Source organism: Pyxicephalus adspersus, chromosome 1 (genome assembly GCF_032062135.1).
Source record: "Pyxicephalus adspersus chromosome 1, UCB_Pads_2.0, whole genome shotgun sequence".
Taxonomy (NCBI): Eukaryota; Metazoa; Chordata; class Amphibia; order Anura; family Pyxicephalidae; genus Pyxicephalus; species Pyxicephalus adspersus.
The window spans coordinates 79,082,579-79,102,151 of NC_092858.1; the positions used below are offsets into that span (position 1 = coordinate 79,082,579).

A 19,573-nucleotide genomic window follows, 5' to 3' on the forward strand; every position below is an offset into this window, starting at 1 on the left:
TAGTAGAAGCAGAAGACTCTTTCAGTACAAAATTATCCATCCTCACAATTTTATAGGATGCACCAAGTGTCTTGGTTTGCACCTCATTACAAGTATAGATGAGGAAACACACAGAGAATTGCTCTAAATGATGGATCGCACCTAAGTGTTGTTGATACGTGTTTGGCACCCTTAAACTGAACTCCAAAAAAAGACAAAAAAAAACAGATGAATGTAGTAATGGATTTCATTGGGGGAAAACAATGCTTTTTTGAATGCAACTAGAAAAGTGGCTGGGGGAGGGAAAGCACTAAAAGCCTGGAACTTGTATGAAATATACTAAGAGACATCATGCTGGAGACATCATGCTCTCTCCTTGGAGAGCTTTGTCCATGCTACTCTGCTGCCAACATAACACAACGTACCAACGTAACACTGTACACAAGTAAAGGGAGATTAGGCATCTGCACAATGGCTGTATAAAAGGGGGTATGAAAACGATTTGTGCAACAGCATGTTTACATTCGCATACTGTTGATTCAACTGACTACTTCTATTAAAGTTGGTTTTGTGCATTAACTACGATTTCAGTAAAGTAATGCTTTACTTTAACTTTCCTCTCCTCCTTCTAGTTTGTGGTTATGTCATTGGCTTCTTGTGCTTCGTGCTTACACATTGAAAATACTGTCCTCCTAAATCTTATTCACTCCACATGTGCCTAAAATACAGACATTAGTGTTTTTAAATATTCTTAACAAGCAGTAAAACTTTGAAATATACCATCACTGATCTCTTTAGCTGCACGTTTTGCCCATAAAAAACATGCAGCAGGCAGCTTTGAAACCAGCAGTATGAACAGACATTTCTACTGGTCTTGTCAGCTACCCACATCTAGACACAAAGGAAAGCAGGATATGCCTCTTTTCCATGTCATGTTCAAAACTTTACTGATCCCAGTGAAACAAAGTGATCACATAACCGGCACATACAAATGTACGCTCCACAATAAGTAAAATGAGTCGAGTGTGGCTGTTCTGGTATCACAGTGGATCACCTAAGAGCAAAATATTTTGAACTTTTAACACAGATTCAAGATGGGCAGCCTCAGTTCTCTTTGTGTAAGTCTTTAAATGCAGTTTAGGCCACCAATTTTTTTCAATCCTTTCTGGGATTTTATCCTTCAGACATTGCACCAATATAGTTGCTCACTTGGAAGTGCAAATGATTTGGCTGTATGTATAAATTTTACAAATTCTAAAAATAAACGGTGCACACGCCTTGCATGACTATCTAAAGAAAATTTGTGGTGGCAGGTACAGAACAGTTATTTAGTAGTTCTGTATGCACGGTTAATTTTATTCCCTGCTATAAAAGGTCTTTTTGTGTAGTTTCCACACCAGAAAAGCTAGGATTAAGTTTGCACATTGTGTTTTATTGCAGTGGGCAGGCTGCATAAGGTTTATAATGAATATGCGGTTTACACTTTTCTAATGCTAACAGCATAATCAGCCAGGCTGCATCAACTTTGAAACCGGACCCGATATGTGCATCTCTAACTGTACAGAAAACTTGCATTCAATCACTTGCTAGAAATCATTATAGACACAGCCATTTGTAAACTGAATCACAAATATATTTCGTAAAGCTTTGGTTGTTTCCTTTTCATAAAGTTTAATCATGTGATTATGTTAAAAAGCATACAAAATATGTCACAATACAAAAGAAAAAACCCTACCAAAATACGATGCTGTTACAATGCCCATAAGGGCTACAGCAGAAGGTACCAACCCTTAGGCCCGATTCACACTCTACATTCCAGTTATGTGTGCTTTGTGGTCGTGCACATTATCGGCCTTGGTGCACCATTGTGCTAAGTGGCACAGTAAGGTCTAAGTGGCACTTAACGCACTTGCATTGCAGCGTACAGGCTGGCTACTTATTTTTTATGTATTTTAGTGCCTCAGGCAGCGGATTTAAAAATATTGCCAACATAATGTGCATAAACGTGTGTGTTAACTAAACTTGTTGTAAGTCTTACCTGTATTTCAAAGAACAAAAGATATGCTACTAATATGTGTCAGTACTTAAAGGTATAAGTTGACAATGCTGTGTTGAGTGTGAACATGCCTTTTATCTTAGGAAACATGTAATAAAGACATGTTTGCATGCATTTTATATACTTTCCTATGTCACATGCAACCAACTAGCAAACACATTTAGATTCTAAGCATGCAGATTTATTGCTCCTAATTAATCTGTTTCTTCACAGTTTCATGTCTTCTGTATGCATTTGAATGTGTTTCCATAGTGATTTATTAGAATCAAAAGAACTTGCTATATTTACACAAAAATAGTAAAGTGATGAGTGCATAAAGATTACACAATGAACAAAAGTACATTCAACTTTCGATGTGTAGGCACAAGGAGGACAGGATAAGAATAATAATGCACCCAGGCCCTAGAGAAGTGATTTTCTAGCCGAGAGGCTGACCTTACCTGCAAGGCCCAGCATCCAACCTAGCAAGATAGGAACAGTTTTTTCCCATAATTCAAAAGATGGTAAATTCCAAATATTTTTAAATTTGCACATTTCATTCCCTAAATATCTTTACTAAAATGCAATATATAGTATAGGTTCTCATAGTGTAAGTTCTTATAAAGTGCAGGCTCGCCTCTTACATTAGTTTAAAGTAAACCTAAACTAAAAACAAATTGAAGATTTGCTGTATGCTAGAAAGATCCAAGGGAAGTTCATTGCGGCTAGGAAGTAACCTCAAAAATGTACCTCATCCCATGAAATTATTATAAATTACATTGCTCTTCCATAAATGTGAGGGTGCTTAGACACATATAGCTGTGTAACTGCAATGTTAATGGCACTAATGCACGTGACCACTAGTCTCACGGGATTCAAAGTGTGAATTGGTAATGCTACAGTGCTGATGGTTGGAGATGCTTTTTCTTCATTCTGTTAATCTTGGCTTCCTTCACATCTTCTGCTGTAAACTAATATGGATTTCAACCTATATAGTTGCTACCAAACTTGTTATTTTCACTAAAAAATTTATTAAGCTAGGTAATAGCAAATATTGCAGAAAGAAAGAGGTTTTATGCCCAAGTTTTAGTGCAAAATGTTAATTATGAATTTGTACATTGTTCATCCACACATAATTATTCCATACAATAGTTTCAAGTGTATCCCAGCTCTTGGTATCAGTCACAAGGTTGGGATACTCATCCTAGACATAAATGTACTAGCACCATACAGTATATCATAAGTACAAAAAAAATGACCTATTTGGGTTTTTGAAGGTAGGCGAGTTGATTCAGGCTGCACTTTAGGCGCTTGAATATGCATATAGGTTTTTTATCTGGATAACAGGAACTGGACAAATGGGTCTCGTGCAATCGTACAATATGTAGCTGGTGGCTGTATCTGATGTTTGTAGCCGTGCAGCCAGAGAGGCTGTAAATGATTGAGTCCCGCCCAGGGAGTATAAAAAAAAAAAAACTTTTTGAGTCTCCTGCAATCATGAAATGTGTAGCTGATCTCCGTTTTGTTTCTTCGTAGCCGTGCAGCCTCAAACATGTACAGCCTCTCTGGCTACACCGCTACAAACATATACAGCGATCAGCTACATATTGTACGACTGCACCTCTTAGATAGGCATTACTGCGGTTTATTTCAGCAGTAATTATGGAAACCATTTGTGCAGTTACTGTTAGATTCATTGGATTGTCAGTTGTTGTGTATTAGACCTTTCCGATTCTCTTAACCTGGTGTGTGGGAGCGTGCATCCTTTCGCAATTTATTTTGTTTGCATTTTGTATTAAATAAAAGATTTGATATACCTTACTTTCAATTACAGCCTTGTACAACTGAAGACTAGTTCTAGAGCAAAAGTATAGATGAATAACATACCTGCCATACTCCTACAAATGCATTTACAATAAGGATCATAACAATAACTATAGGCTCCACAAAGGCAGTTGTAGATTCTTCTCCTTCCTCAAACCATGCAAGTACCTGAAATACAAAACAAAAAAAAATTATACTTCTGTTCATGACTGCAATGCATTTTTTTTTAAATTAAAGCTATTTGAAAAATGCAAACCCTAAAAAAAAATGCCCTTGCTGTAAAAAAACAAAAAAAAAAAACAAAAAAAACATACTCCAGCAAAGTGACACCTAGGCTAAAAGGATGGCAATGTCATGCTGCAAGCAAAATAAACCATTATTTTGAGTGGTTACTTAAAAGTTGGGTCACAATACAGGGGCTGCCACCCATCTATAATTTCTTCCTACCCGGCTTAAAAAAAATTCTGGGTGGAACACTGTAAAAGTATATCATACATTTTTTAAAGGTAAAAATATGATAATATAAATAAAAATTCAAAGTATTGTTAGCTGTTACAGAAACCTGGTTCGTACATTCAATCTCACAGTAATTGATGCGTTTGGAAAGCTTACTCAGGACTGATGAGACTGGTATATCTGAACTAGAACAGAAAAATTATTTTAAATACTTACCCCTTGGTTTTACAAAATCGCACAATATACATTTTCATACATTTACAGCATATGTACCAAGCATTAAAACCTAAAGAAATTACAACTACCGCCGCAATCTTTCAAGATGGAAAATCCTGGAGGAGCAGACCAAGCAGTGTGGATATCCACCATCAACCTGAAATGTCAGTTTGTGTGTAAATGTTTGGGAGGGCCATAGGCAAAGGAATATGAACGTATTTGTAATTGCAGCAAAGTAAGAGGCCACAGCAGGAGCCTATCTGTGGTAGACATCTGTGAACAGCCTCCTTTCCTTCTTTGATACCAATACTTTTACCAACTACTACCACTGTACATTGTCTACATATGTCAAATATTTAGGGATGAAGTTTAAATGCTAAGATGTTGCAACTCATTAGAAATGCAAAATAACTGCATCATCATAGGATGCCCAAATCTTTAAAAATGCTTCAACTGGAAAGTGGAGATTGCACTTTGGCAGTATTTGATGCTAACCAGTAATGAGAAGAATTACACTAAGTTTACCCTGCTTCAAAACACTGTTGATTGCACAGAGACGAGAAAGCCGCCATCAGGGCACAAAACAAATATATCTTACTGAAGTAGTTAGTTTGATGTAGAATTTTGCCATGATAAGCAAATGAGTTCAAGTGCCCATCCCCTAGCATCTAAACTTTTTGCTTTACCATATAAATCTTTAATTCATGCTAGCCCTATTTTAGGAGACTCTTTTATGAGCAAAGGATAGAAGATGTTGTAGCAGAGTTGCTGCCTGGCTGTCAGACTGCTGTTTTGGCTTTAATGCTATCTTAGTCTCTGAGACTGGTATGAAAATGAAACATTCTGGCACTAATATGCAGCACAGACCTTTCAAGTTATAGTAATAGGGCCTATAAGCTTTAAAGGAAATGGCAAAAAGCAGATCTTGAAAATGTTGGTACTAGACCTTAACAACAGGGCTATGCTGGAACCCTCAGAAGACTGATAGGGGTCCCATGAGTGTTGGCTGAATGGCCTACTATATGTTAAAGATCTCACAGTTTCATGGCCAATGCTACCTGGGCGAAGGTCATTAGCACAACACCAAAGCCCCCTCTATCTGTTGGGTTGGCATTCTTTGCACTATCCACCAATATAAGTTGTTTTTTTTTCACTAGCCTCCTGATTTTAGTACAGGTTCTACAAGACCTGAAATTTGTTGTGTCTTAATCATACATATACAAGTAAATACTGGTTTCCATACCATTTAACACTATTGGGTGTTCAGAAAAAGGATTTTCATTAATGTATTTTTTTTTTATTTTTTTTTTTGCTTTTTTACTTTGTATGTAAAAACACCAAAGGGTATCTAAGAATGACGTGTTGGACAAAAACTGTTCAAATATTTATAATATACACTCGCATTATCCAAACAAATGCATTTTAATTTTTAAGACAAGTATACTATACAGTTGTAGAGCCCCAGTCTCATGCTGCCAATAAGCTGTACTTTGGGGAGTAAAACATTTCCGCATGCTTTATCTTCCAAGGAACAGAAGTCTGGTCTAGACTGTGTAGGATGTGTTTTGGAAATGCAGGCATTCGTTTATGCATACCCAAAACAAATTTTAAAGAACAAATCCAAAAATCACACCCCCAAAGTAACAGGATATCTGCAATGTGAAATCCTTTAAAAATACATTCAAAAACATATACAACGTTATGAAAAAATATTCCTTGAAACAGTTACAAAGGTATTAGAACATGAACTCCTGCAGGTCACATGGATGATGCTCTTAGGTAGTATTGTTTAAACCTAATGGTATTCCACAAAATGTATTCATAAATATTTAGAAAACTTTGCAATTCTAGCTGCATCCAAGTAAAAATAGAAAGTAAAATAGGACCAAAACACTGCCAAAGCACAATCTCCACTTTCCAGTTACAGCAAGTGTGCTGCATGTCCCAAGTATGACTGTGAAGTCTAGGGCCAAGTTAAAATGGGCAGAAGATAACTGCATAGTCAATTTTGCTCCTGGGAATTCAATGGCTATGCATCTAGGAGCAATGAGGAAGGGATACCGCTATGAATTCATAGGCGTTTGATAAATGCTTTAGCGATAAGCTTTGGTTTTCTGGATACTCTTTGGATCGGTTTGCTAATAGAGTTAGAAAGCGTTCCCATGTTCCCAAGTTTTCCCTAGGATGCTGCATGAAGCTTCTAAAAAGCTGCACTGAAACAACACTGCCTTCAAAACATCTGAAATAAAATTTCTGCTTGGGTACTACTTGCTTACTACTTTTTTTCCCTCTGTTCATTCTACTTCTCTTACCTGTAGGTTTTTGATTATTATGAATATTGTTTTTTACAAATCAGTGGCCTTTTAATCAGTGTATGAGTCACACTTTTTATCTTACACCTTGAGAGGTTTTAGCATTTAATTTGCCCTTTTGTCTCACACTACCACCATGTCACTATTTGTCAGTGTGTCACACTTACCTTTTCCACACTAAAACACAGGCATCGCTTTCCTGCGCATGAGGACAGTTCTGATACTTAGCGAGCCTCTGTTTCCAAGCTTTATCAATTCTGTCCAATCTGCTGGCCAATCAGAAAATAGCCTCTTGACCAGCCCTGGCTATTTAGCTAACTCTGGGTACTTTAGAGGCACCATATGTTTAACATTTCTCAATGTCCACAGTTTAATAAAAATTATTCATTATTGGTATTTATAGTTGAGATGACAAAATTAATAACAAAAACATTTTAATAAAACATAACAGCATGTATACAAACATGCATGCTTTCTTTAGCATGCGACTAACAGACATGCTATCCTCGAAAAAATACTTTCTATTCCAAAATACAAAAGAATGACTGGCACCCACTCGGCAAGATGTCCGACTTTCCAACAATAGACTAGAAAGTGTTTTTTGGTTACAATTATAATGGAAAAGGTGCTGTACAAACAAGGCAAGTTTGGATGCGCATGATAATCGATATGGAAATAAGGTGGATTTGCAGGTTAATTATGGTCTTATTACTCATCTTGTCCACTGCTACCCTCCCCACCTTCCAGCTGTCCTACTAAGGGAACCTTGGTTTCATGGTCCAATTCTGTTCTCTCCTCTTGAAGAAATGTGTGCAAACCACTAAACGCGTGGTGGCACGTGTTGATGAATCAAACGTAGGAAAATTTTATAAATTTGTTAAATATTTAAATAGCTCACAGACTGGCTCTGTTTGTGCAACGTGTCTCCATTGTGTCACCTGTGCCTCCTGCTGTTTCCAGTGTCTCCTGTGTTCCCTATGCCCACAGTGACCCCGGTGTCATTGGTGTCTGTCTCCTGGATCCCTGGCAATTGACCCCCGGCGTGTGACCTGACCTTTCTTGCCTGCTGCCTGCCTCGACCTGGCTTTCGTCGACTATCATTCTGCTTTGTGATTTCGTACCGTGTTTTGCCCACCTCGGTGTGCCCAAGGACAGCAACCTGGCAGTAACCAGCAGCTCAACATCCTCATCATCAGATGCTCTGGAGAAAACCTGGTTACTGCTTAGACCAGGGTTGGCAAACTCAAATACACAGATGGACGAAACTAAACTTAGACCAAGTCGCGTGACAAACATGAAATTTATTGAAAAAAAAAATTAATCTCAATAGGAAGAAACAAGAACACATTAAAAGAGCATGTAGTGGATTGCATTCTCTGGCACAGTAAAACAATTATTATAGCAAAAGATCTATGATAATTCCTGATGATAATAATCCTGATAACTCCTATTTATTGAGCTTACCTGTCAGTATAAACTCCGCGGGGTCCACGCATAGGCTGCTGTTCAATAGACACAAGTGATGCCGCTACTACAGTTCCCGGCATTACTTGGTTCTATAAAATGCGGGGCCACGCATAGGCAAAGAGGCCGCTGGTCTAGAAATGCCAAGGATGGCAGGAATTGTAGCAGCAGCATTGTACTCGTGTCTATAGAACAGCAGCTCAATATGAATTGCAGCTGGCCCAAGGTTACTACAGATTGCAGTAGTGGCAGGCCAGCTGCAATTCATAATAAGAATTCTTTTAGGGGGCAAAAAAAGGGGCCAGAGTTTGACACCCCTGGCTTAGACTCTGCACCTTTGCCCTTTCTCAGGGCTCACCCCACCTCCGTGCAAGTTGTTGCGCCCCCTAGTGGTCCTGTCTCTCTGTGCATGACACAGTGAGCTTTATTTTTTATTTTTTGAACCATTTGAAAATTGAAAAATGCTCACACACACACACTTTACCATTTTGTATTTTTCCACCTGAATACATCCATAGGTTATCAAAGAAACATATTCTACTTCTTTACCTCCTTTATTCCCAGTTCCTGCATTCACTCTCCAGGATATACTGCTGGCTGGTGGTTTGTGGTAGCTACATATCCTGGAACAAGAGCAACTCACTGCCTGTCTTTCTTGTTTTTATAAGGGTGAAGTATGTAACATTTGCTATTTGATCTAAATCTTGTAACACTATGCAGTAAGCTTTTTGTTTATTCAAAAAAATGCTGCAGTGCATAGAAGATTTAAACTTTCATGTAGTGGTTTGGTGTTCTGTACTAAATCTGTTTGGAAAAGTCCACAATTTGTTGTCCAACAGCAGCAACACGTTGGGCATTTTAGGGTCCAAAACAACTCCCTCTTCATCAGGGCTCAATGGTATGGTATGGGCTTTAAAGCCAGTACAGGCAGGGTTAACACTGAAAACTCTCTGTCTATATATAAAAACATACTTGTTTACCAGCACTCTGCAGGAAAACATGCAGAAAGCATTCACAGTTAACACTACCTATACTTGCTTTAGAACCCATATATTACTATTGAGCCATGGACTATTGAGCACTGGCTGCATTAGTTGTTTTAAAACAACAAATTGACTGTCTTTCACAAACCGGTTTGTCGCTCCTCTCTATTTGTTTGTTGGAGTCTAGCCACATAGAAGCTTACAAAGAACCAAAGCTTCTGTATTTTTAAGATTTGAGATTACATTAATACATTGCATTTTTACTATTTTTATTGCAGTTACAGTCTTTTTATTCTGTGCTCTACACCACCACTGAATTTTCAGCTTATTGTATTTTGAGTTTTTAAGTTTTCCCTGTTTGTATCATGTGGTGAGCATTACAAAGTTTATCTGGTAATTTTATTGACATAGTAACACATGTTTTATTACATTAGTGCCAATGTCCAAAGGCACATATAGAATAAACTGAAATAAACACATATACAAAACCTAAACTGATCTCTATCCTTGATTCACTGCTGCATCTGACAAAAAGAAAGCACTTATTTTCTTCCTCCCATATTGATCTTTTGGGAGGATGCAGAAGCTACACCTATAAATGCACACAAAGGAAAGAGTCTTAGCAAAGCAGATGGCAAATGTTATAGCAAGCATGTGACACTAGTCTGGGAGTCACTGCCAGCTGTTATCAACTATAGTTTGCTCCAGTCATTTCATAGGCTCTGAACATGTTAATTACTTATTACAGACCCAATGAAGAAGTATGACTCATAGATTAATGGTTCTCTGTAAATCACTTGGAACAGAACTACTTTGTTCAGTGTATGTGTTTTTTTTTTTTTTTTGGTAATGGTGACACACCATGATATAAATATTAACATCAATTAACTGCATATAATGACAACATTTGAGAGAAAAAAATATGTTCATAAAACCTATTTAATTAGTTGAAAATCATTTGCCTATTGACCAATTCTGTGGCCATGGGGATTAAAAAGAAACCTTGCATGAATTACCATGTCTTTGCTGTATTATAAGAGAGTCACATTCCTCCTGTTGCATTTTAAATATATTAAAACAATTTTCTCCATTAGCTAATTTACCTAAAAAAATATTCAAGGAATAAACTACATGCAATTGTACAAGGAGATGTACACTGACAGGCCTATTCTTCTTTGGCACCATTTTTCATGTGTTAAAATGGGCAGAATTACAAGGTCTATGAATAGCACTGTTCTTTAAATGAATGCCAACATTATTTATTGCTGAAAAGTACAATTTTTAGTCACATGAGTGATCACTGACATTTTCAGTTCTTTAAATATGTGTTTTAACATATTTTAATATGCAAACACCTGTTCCATCAGGCTACAATGACAACTTCCAGGAAACAGGTAGCAAATGCTCTTAGATTTCTAAGGTCTGCATTGCTACAAAAATAAACATTTTGCAGATATTAAGTAGCTAAAGTAGCTAGCAAAACATTCATATTAAGGCAACTGGAATATTATTGAAGTCACTACACTTGAACTACCTTATATAATATGTATTGTACATTAATAAAGTGGATCAGAATCATCAGTGGCCATGTTTGTGACCTGTACACAGTAGAGCACCTGTGTAAGTCAATTTTAATGTGGTCTTTACCACCTGGTGCACTAAAATATAAAGAATATAGATATATGTAGTGTAAACAGACCGGGTGGTCACCCAAATTGGCTTTGATGTGTGTAGGTTTCATGTATATGGCAGTAAAAGGAGACATGATTTGTAGGAAGCCTGCTCTTAATTGAATCAGAGGTATTCAAGTATTTAAGCCAAGAAATGATAATTTACAGGAGCAACTTTGCATATTTCAGTGCAGATTAAAACTACCTAACTTTGGACCCACCAGGTTGTTCTTACAGTCTTTCCTAATTTGGGAAAAGTCCCTTTATGTAAAAGAGGTTTGCCAAGATGCTACTGTACAATGGCGGAGCCATTTTTTCTTTATTGGAAACAAACACAGAAAAAGGAAAGTTACAGCATACTCATGTAGCTCCATGGCATAGGCTATAGAAACATAGTTTTGCCAATAAGTGGTAGCGTTAACAAATCACATCTTCTGCACTTTTTAAACAACTTTGGAAGTGGTTTTGTCATAGCATATGCAATAATCTTATCATTTTTTCAGTATTTTAAGATTTTGTTCTACAAGTTGTTAGAGGTGATGGTGGCTTGGTGATAATACTGGGTCACAATTGGTACATAATCTAAGGTTCATGCCTTAATCTGCAAACACACGTGCAATAGTTATCGTTGGAAACAAACGACTAACGACCGTTCTTCCGATACTCGTTAACAAAAAAAGTGCACAATGACTGACCAATGACGCCGTTGAACGAGGAAAGTCACTGGAAACAACCGTCTGTCCTGGGGGATCTGATTGGGCAACCACCGTTCGCTATCCATTCTGTGTACATACAGTCAGACAGTGATGGACAATGGTTCCGAGCATGCACAATGAACGAATGTTCATTGCACGGCGCTTCACTGTGTGTATATGTATTTATCATTTAAACGATAGCATCTTGCGTGTGTATGTTATCTTTGAACGATTGTATTGTTACAGCATGTACAGAATCGGACACTATAAGATCGTTCACAAAAATCGTTCATAATCATTGATTGTTCGTTTTCAAAGGATAAATATTGCAGGTGTGTGCCTAGCCTTAGTTGCTTTTATTTACGGTTTGGTTTTGCAGGGTTATTTTTGCAAACTTTAGACATCTATGCATTCTCTCATATAAAACAATTTTAAAACAGCTGTGACATTGGTACTCCAAGATCATTAAATGTTTCAACCAAATGACTGCAGAGATGTATTTATTGTCTGCAGAAGTTCACCACCAAATGCCACCAAGATATCCTCTTTGCTTAACCAGGATATTGGGCAGTTGCACGGTTAGAGCAATCTTACATTGGGGCGATTGAACCGCTACAATATCATACTGTTTAAAAAAACACATTTCTCCTTATTAATCGAATTACATACAGCATCATACTTGGTTAAAAAAAAAAACAAAAAAAAAAAAACCATTTTTTAAATGAAAATACAAGTTTGCCTTGAGGTAGTTTTTAAGTTACCCAAGCTTGCACATAGTTGAGGGAATGTATTTATTAATTTTTTAACGGTAGTTAGCTTTGTGCATGGCTTCTTATGAAGCTAGATCAAGCTATATCATGGTAAAAAACATATGACAAGCATCTAGCTGGGATGCTCCGTTTTATACAGATTTTCCAACTAAGGTTCAACTTCTTTTTAGATGATAAATCACTAACACCAATTTTAGTTTTGTTTTGTTAATTATTACATTTCTGTGAATTGGTACCTTATTGGTATATGGATGATGAATTTTGTAACCAATACTGTATATCTTTCATAAAAAAGGCACCTATTTGTATACTTTTCTGTATGAACATGTACATATGCTTCGTGTTAAAATATTTTGATGTGTTTCATGTCGGGCTTTTTACAATTTCAGAGCTATTATGACTTTTATTCTGTTGCTTTTCTTTATAAGTACTTTTGGAGATAGCAGGTCGTCATAATTCCCGCTCTCCAGTATTTTTCTAGTCTGTGTGCATCAAAAAGCAAGCTTGTGTCACTTTTACATAAAGTGCAGTTCATTAACTGTTCGGTACCAGTTGGTACTGGATTATAAGATACAATAGCCTGGAACATGATTCAATGCTTCCTTGGAATAATTTTATTTTATTACTATACTCTGTACCATTATCTGTGAAAAGTATTTTAAGCAAAACGTCTGAGTAACTGAAAAGAAGGGTAACCCGACAGCCCCAATTCCTCTGAGAATCTTTCAAGTTGTCCAACTCCACACTCCTACTTAAAAATATTATGCAGAGTTATAACCACTGATAAAATAGGAAGAACATTGTACTGTAAACACATACATATATATATATATATATATATATATATATATATATATATATATATATATATATATATATATATATATAAAACTGCACTAAAACATAGCTGCCTTCTGAATACCAAATAACTATATCTCTATTATATTGGTCAGTTTTGCAGGAATAGTTCAGCCTCGGTAAAAAAAAGTTTTTTTTTTTTTTTTTTTTTGAAACTTTGTTTTCAACCAATGGGGGAAATTATGGTTAACCTCACTATTTTTCTGACTCTAACATAGATGGCAACTAAAGTTTGTCCACTGAAATTTATGTTCTGGCACCCACACAAAACTTATATGTCATTTGTCAATGACAAAATTTTAGTTTAAGCCTGAAGAGAAGTTATATATTAAATCTAACCAATGTTTATCTGATATTGACAGAATACTGCTCAAACTCCTTAAAGTATAAAATTTAAATGATTTAACTTAATTACCCCTACTTCCTCTACCAGTTTTATAGATTGATATAGATCTATAAATTCTTAGTGTAGACATACTAATTAAATCTGCTGGTATGTTTCTCAATCTAAGAGCAAACAAATAAAGTATTTTTCATTTTCTATAGGGCTAAATTAAGGATTACGTGTAAAATGTTCAGAGACTAGAAATGACTGAACAGGGAAAAGGTGGTAGAGATAGTGGGAATACAGGTATTGCAGCCAATTTGTTTAGGTGATTGCCTTGTGTTTTATTTTTACAGATTTTATCTAACATATTTTTTGGGAGGACCTAGCCTTTGCGACAATGCTGTAGGGAGACAATTAAAGAAAAAAACATCTGATTGTTTGAAAGAAAAACTTTTTTCCCCAGGTAAACATTATATTAAATAAGGTGCCTGAATGCTTACATACTACAGTTACCACTATATCTGCATGCTGTCGATTGTGTGGGCTGATATTTCCAAAATATGTCTATACTGTCTATTATGTACAATATGTAAAGATAACCATACATCCTGCCAATATATGTATATACTAGCTGATTACCCAGTGTTGGCCGGGTAATTATTTATTGCAATCTTATATCATACAGGAAAAGGATTTTGATTGCACTCGGCCAATTGCCTTACGTTTTCTCGAAGGCAATATTACAGGCCAGAAATTTGTAAGAGTCCAAAAATGTAAAATATAAGCAAAAGGCACATTGTCACTGAGAAAAACATACACACATAAATGCATGCATGCAAATATAGCTCTAACATATACCACAACGCTATACAAAGATCAGGGGTGCACTCACATGAGTCTGAGTAATATGGCTAGCAACTTTGGTTTAAATTTCTCGATGCGTTTCCTAGTGATGACATACACACATACATCCAAATATAGCTTTGACATATAGCACAGCGCTGTACAAAGATGACTGGTGCACTCACATGAGTCTCATTCATATGTATAGCAAGTTTGGTTGAAATACCTCCATGCGTTTTTGAGTGATGGTGGAACATATATATAAATTATAAAATTGTGTGTATATATATATATATATATATATATATACACACAATTTTATAATTTATATATATGTTCCACCATCACTCAAAAACGCATATATATATATGACAAATACCATCGTGCTGTACAATGAAACATTGAGCTAGACCCATCAGTCTCTCTACAGGGAAGCAGACACTATGTTCCCCCACAGTCATACACTAATATTATACATTTATATACCTCTGACATATACCACAGCGCTGTACAAAGATCAGCGGTGTCATGTCTAGCAAGTTTGATTGAAATGTCTCTATGCGTTTCCGAGTGATGGTGGAACATAGCAAGTTTGGTTGAAATGTGTTTGCGTTTCCTAGTGATCACCAAATATAGATGCACTCACATGAGTTCGAGTCATATGTCTAGCAAGTTTGGTTAAAATGTATCAATTCGTTTTCGAGTGATGGTGGAACATACACACATACAATTTTATATATATAGATTTGTGTGTGTAACATCTCAAACCCTTTGGCAGGAGGTTATAGATTTGAGTAACAAAGTAAAAGGTGCCTTTTATTTGTCTTTAACCCCACCTTTTTTGACAGACATGAAACAGATTTACACATTACTAGGTGAAACACAATTGGCTGTGCCACAATAGGCTCTCACTTCATTCCTATTTCAGCCATATCATACAAAAAAAATAAAATATGGAGTGACTTCTCCTTAACATACAGGATGCCACTACTAAATTCCACCTTATATAGGAAGAAACGCTCCTCCGTCAAAACCAGCCTCTAGCTTTTTCGACTATATAGATTAATCCACACTTCATACCCATGCATGTGGATAAGAGGACACTGTTCACGTTTTTTTGTTACTTTTAAAATTGTTATGATTATAAAAGTTAGTTGTGATGCCTGCACAGAAATAATGTACCACTTAGTTCTTCTGAAACCTTTAATACATGGAAAGTCTGAGTATGTGTAAGAAAAATGCTCCGATTTAAGACTGTAGCTTCTTAGCACAAAAAGAACAATGAAGAGCATTGACTACTTAAGGGACAATGACACTCTGTACATTTTAGTTTTTTCTTCTGTGTTCTAACCTTGCTCATCCTCCTGGATTTTACATCAATCTGCATAGTTCTGACTCACATGCTGCTAACAGCAGGAAAAAAAAATAGTTTACTCCCACACATGTATGCACAAACTGCAGGAACTCTATCAAAGTGAAATTTAAGCCTTGACAAATTCTTACTATACATCAACTAATTCAGGACTTTAAAAAAGGACAGAAACTTTAAAATATTTTATACGATCAGTCTGGGAAAATACTTGTCAGTGCTAGATTACTCATTACATGCAAGCGACTTAAACCACAAGCCAGCTTACTTGGCCACTCCAGTCGTGAAATATCTTGGCTCAATCCCACCACAGATCCCATTATAAATATGTGAAAATCTCACTGCTAAATGTAAAAATTTGGATAATTAAAAGCACCTCAGAGGGAACATGGCAGCTCTGCCCCATTTATAGGGCAGAATGAGAATTACTGGCAGACATCATCCTACAAATGCAGCAAAAGAAGGAGCCTTTGTCCTAATTCAAGTGTGATGGCACTAGTTATTAATAGCAAAAAAACAAATGTGTCATGCCATAAACATGATGTTGATATTACTTGTTTAAATTAAGCTTGCAGTCAGTGAATTTTACACCTGCATTTAGTTGTCATGATACTCCTTAACATGCACAGTAATAAAGATAGCACTACTACTTTTTATATATTAGCTTACAATATTATTAGCCAACATACCCAGCTAGAACATTGTGTCTTATTTAAAACCACAGATGCAATGGACTACCTAGTACAATTCTCTCTGAGAAGATGGCCAGCAGATTCCACAACAATGTAATGTGAGCATTTTGAGCAAGACAGAAGAAATGTCAAGGCACAAATGTGCTTAAAGCAGTGATTTGACAACACGATGGTGGGTGAATAATATGATAAAACCTACTACAAATACAGTGTTACAATACTCTAGCACAAAAGAAACCCAAAACTTTACTTACAAAAGATACACATGCAGCTATTAGAAGGATCCGTACTAAGAGATCTTCAAACTGTTCCACTACTAGTTCCCATAGAGATTTACCTGAAAAAAAAAATAAAACATTAGGGGGTATAATGTGTTATTAGGACATTTTTGTCCTAATGTTTTCCCATTTCTGTGCTTTTAGCAAGACTGCCAAAGGATTGAATTCAACTGTGTTTCTCAAGTATATTAATTATTATTTTAATATAATAATTTTACCATAAAGGCTTTTTTAATAAATGGTCTTACCATGCACCATAACTTACCAACACACTTAAAAACCATATCAACCCTAACCAATATTTTACCGTCTAGGGCCTGGACCCAATACCAATTTACATATCAGCAGCAGCCTGTTACTTCATGCTATATTTTAATTTTGTTGTGTTCCAATAAGTGTATACATACATAACAAATACTATTTGTGTCAAGGAATGCATGCATTGATAGACTTGTCACTCCTGCCTATGCAAACATTAAAATATACTCCACATTGTAGATAAAAGTATTTGATCTTCACCAAGAATAAAAAAATAATATGTATGTCAAAATACCTAGACACAATATCTGATCATGATGTGTTTAAACCGATCTGCCTACATTCACAAAGTCTGCATCCCAATATGTGTCTGAATAAAGAGTGACTTTCTTTACTGAGCATTGTTCTGTTCTTTCTGAGAATTGTATCTAGACAAAGTGTAAGGTTAAATAACAAGACAAATTATTTCCATGCATAGGTAAATATAGATAAATGGGATAATCCTTCAAAACCTACCGACCAGATAGGTTTACAGTGCTTATCCTGATATTTCATTTGTAATGATCACAAATATAAAAATGTAATAAACACAGTAAACCAATTTTAAAGATCAGTATGTAATGACTGATGTTATCTGCAATTAAAATGTTACGGCCATCATTAATAAACTCGGTCTACAACAGGCACAAAATATAGAAAGTGACTGATCTGTACATCTGCTTGCAAAATATGTTAAAAACGTATTTATAGTTTAAAACAAGAAACACTGAAATCTTACCTTCTTCAGCTGGTAACTCTGTTATCCAACCCAGTAAGAAAACATGTAAAGGAAAATGAGAAAAAAAATGTTAGAATGAAGCAAAACAATTTTTTGCATACTGTTAGCACTTCATACTACAGTTAATTTTTCACTGCAATAACCTAAATTTATTTTACACCATAAATTACTAAATATCCTACCAAAAGGGATAAAACTGCAAAAAGTGTCTGCTGCAAAGATTACCCAGATTATCCAGCAATAACTGGCACCTTTATACTTTTAGGAACTTTATGCATTGAGACTGGCTTTCTGTATGTTAAGTAGTTAAAACTCTACATGGTCAGAAGTTTGTGGATACATGACTACACCTATACAAGCCTGTAGGACATCCTATTCCAAAATGATTAATAAATATTAGAATTATTATGGAATGCTTTGTTATTGGGTTTGGCTGTTTGCAGTTATAACTTCATCCACAGGATTTTAAATTGCCTGGGAAAATATGTGCCTATTTAGTCTAAAATAATTTAAGAAATCAGTTATTGATACTGGACATAAAGACTGCTTGGAAACTGCATTCCAATTTATTTTAACATTTAAATTCCTGAATGTGCTTAATAGATTCAGTGATCTATGTAGGCCATCCTAATATCTCTCTAGACTAAATAACTTTGATAAAAATGTAGTTTGTGTCTCCCAGCCTATAGTATGCATGGGTCAAACTATGTATACGTTCAGTATTTATGTCTCTAACCAATGATTGCCTGCCAATCATTATCAGTACCTTTAACACTGCTACAGGTCCACACTGTCAGGCTCACATCCACTCTCTTTTAATGCATTTTTTTTTTTTGCATAAACAATGGAAGATAGGTCCCTACCATAATGGAAAACACTAAAAGAGCCCTCTTAAAAATTCCCATGCATTCAAAAGAATCTGAACAGGCAAAATTACATATTTACTAGACAACAGTCCCTAGAGATGAACGATTGTGCTTGTCTTGAAAAACTCACTGATGTACAGTGGTCCCCAGGTATTGTGCCTCAATGGACCACAGCGACTGATGAATCAATGTTTAGGACCCCTCTTTCCTCCACTGAATAGAACAGCACAGTGTGTACAGAGCTCATTCATTCATTTGCTACTGGAAACCATCACAAAAAAAGGTTTCTGGTGACAACCACCTGATGTCCATTGGATATCTGTACAAGATGTTTAGTCAGGAAAGGTAAAGGGCATTATTACACCACACTTGTGTATGATGAGAACCAAAAGGCAATCATGCAGTACCACAAGCTAGGTAAACATTAGCCGTATTACAGTAGTTAGGGAAATAATTTAGGGTCATTACTAAAGGTGTACATTTTTCTTTGAGAGAACAACCAAATGTATCATACTGATGACTGCATAAAGAAGAAACAAGAACACCAACATCTATGTAGCTAGAAACTATATGGGTCATAAAAAAAAAAAACCTTAATGAAATTGTATTTTCTCTCCTAATGAACTTGAACAGACTACAAACAACCAAACAATGGGTCTGATTTATTAAAGCTCTCCAAGGCTTGAACCTGGGTGATTCCAGCAAACCTGGTATGGATCTGGTCCAGAACTGAAAACATTTGCCAATAGCAAATTACTTTTAACAAATCAATTCCAGGTTTGCTGAAATCACCCAGGTCACCAAGTTTCACTGGTGAAAATGTATCCTCCCCGGCCTTGGAGAGCTTTAATAAATCAGGCCCAATATCTCATAGTCAGGCGATAAACATGTAGTTAAAG

The 19,573-nt window shown here is 36.0% G+C and overlaps 1 protein-coding gene across 1 annotated transcript in view; it reads right to left on the bottom strand.

Annotated features, from left to right (window-relative positions):
- ATP2A3 (ATPase sarcoplasmic/endoplasmic reticulum Ca2+ transporting 3) overlaps positions 1-19,573 on the bottom strand; it is a 91,600-nt gene that overhangs the window by 36,958 nt on the left and 35,069 nt on the right. Inside the window, exons 2-4 of the mRNA XM_072405240.1 lie at positions 17,809-17,826; positions 16,749-16,831; positions 3,902-4,006 (exon numbers count right to left, since the gene is read on the bottom strand). Of these exons, the coding sequence (XP_072261341.1) occupies positions 3,902-4,006; positions 16,749-16,831; positions 17,809-17,826 (206 nt within the window). The remainder of the gene's footprint in view (positions 1-3,901; positions 4,007-16,748; positions 16,832-17,808; positions 17,827-19,573) is intronic.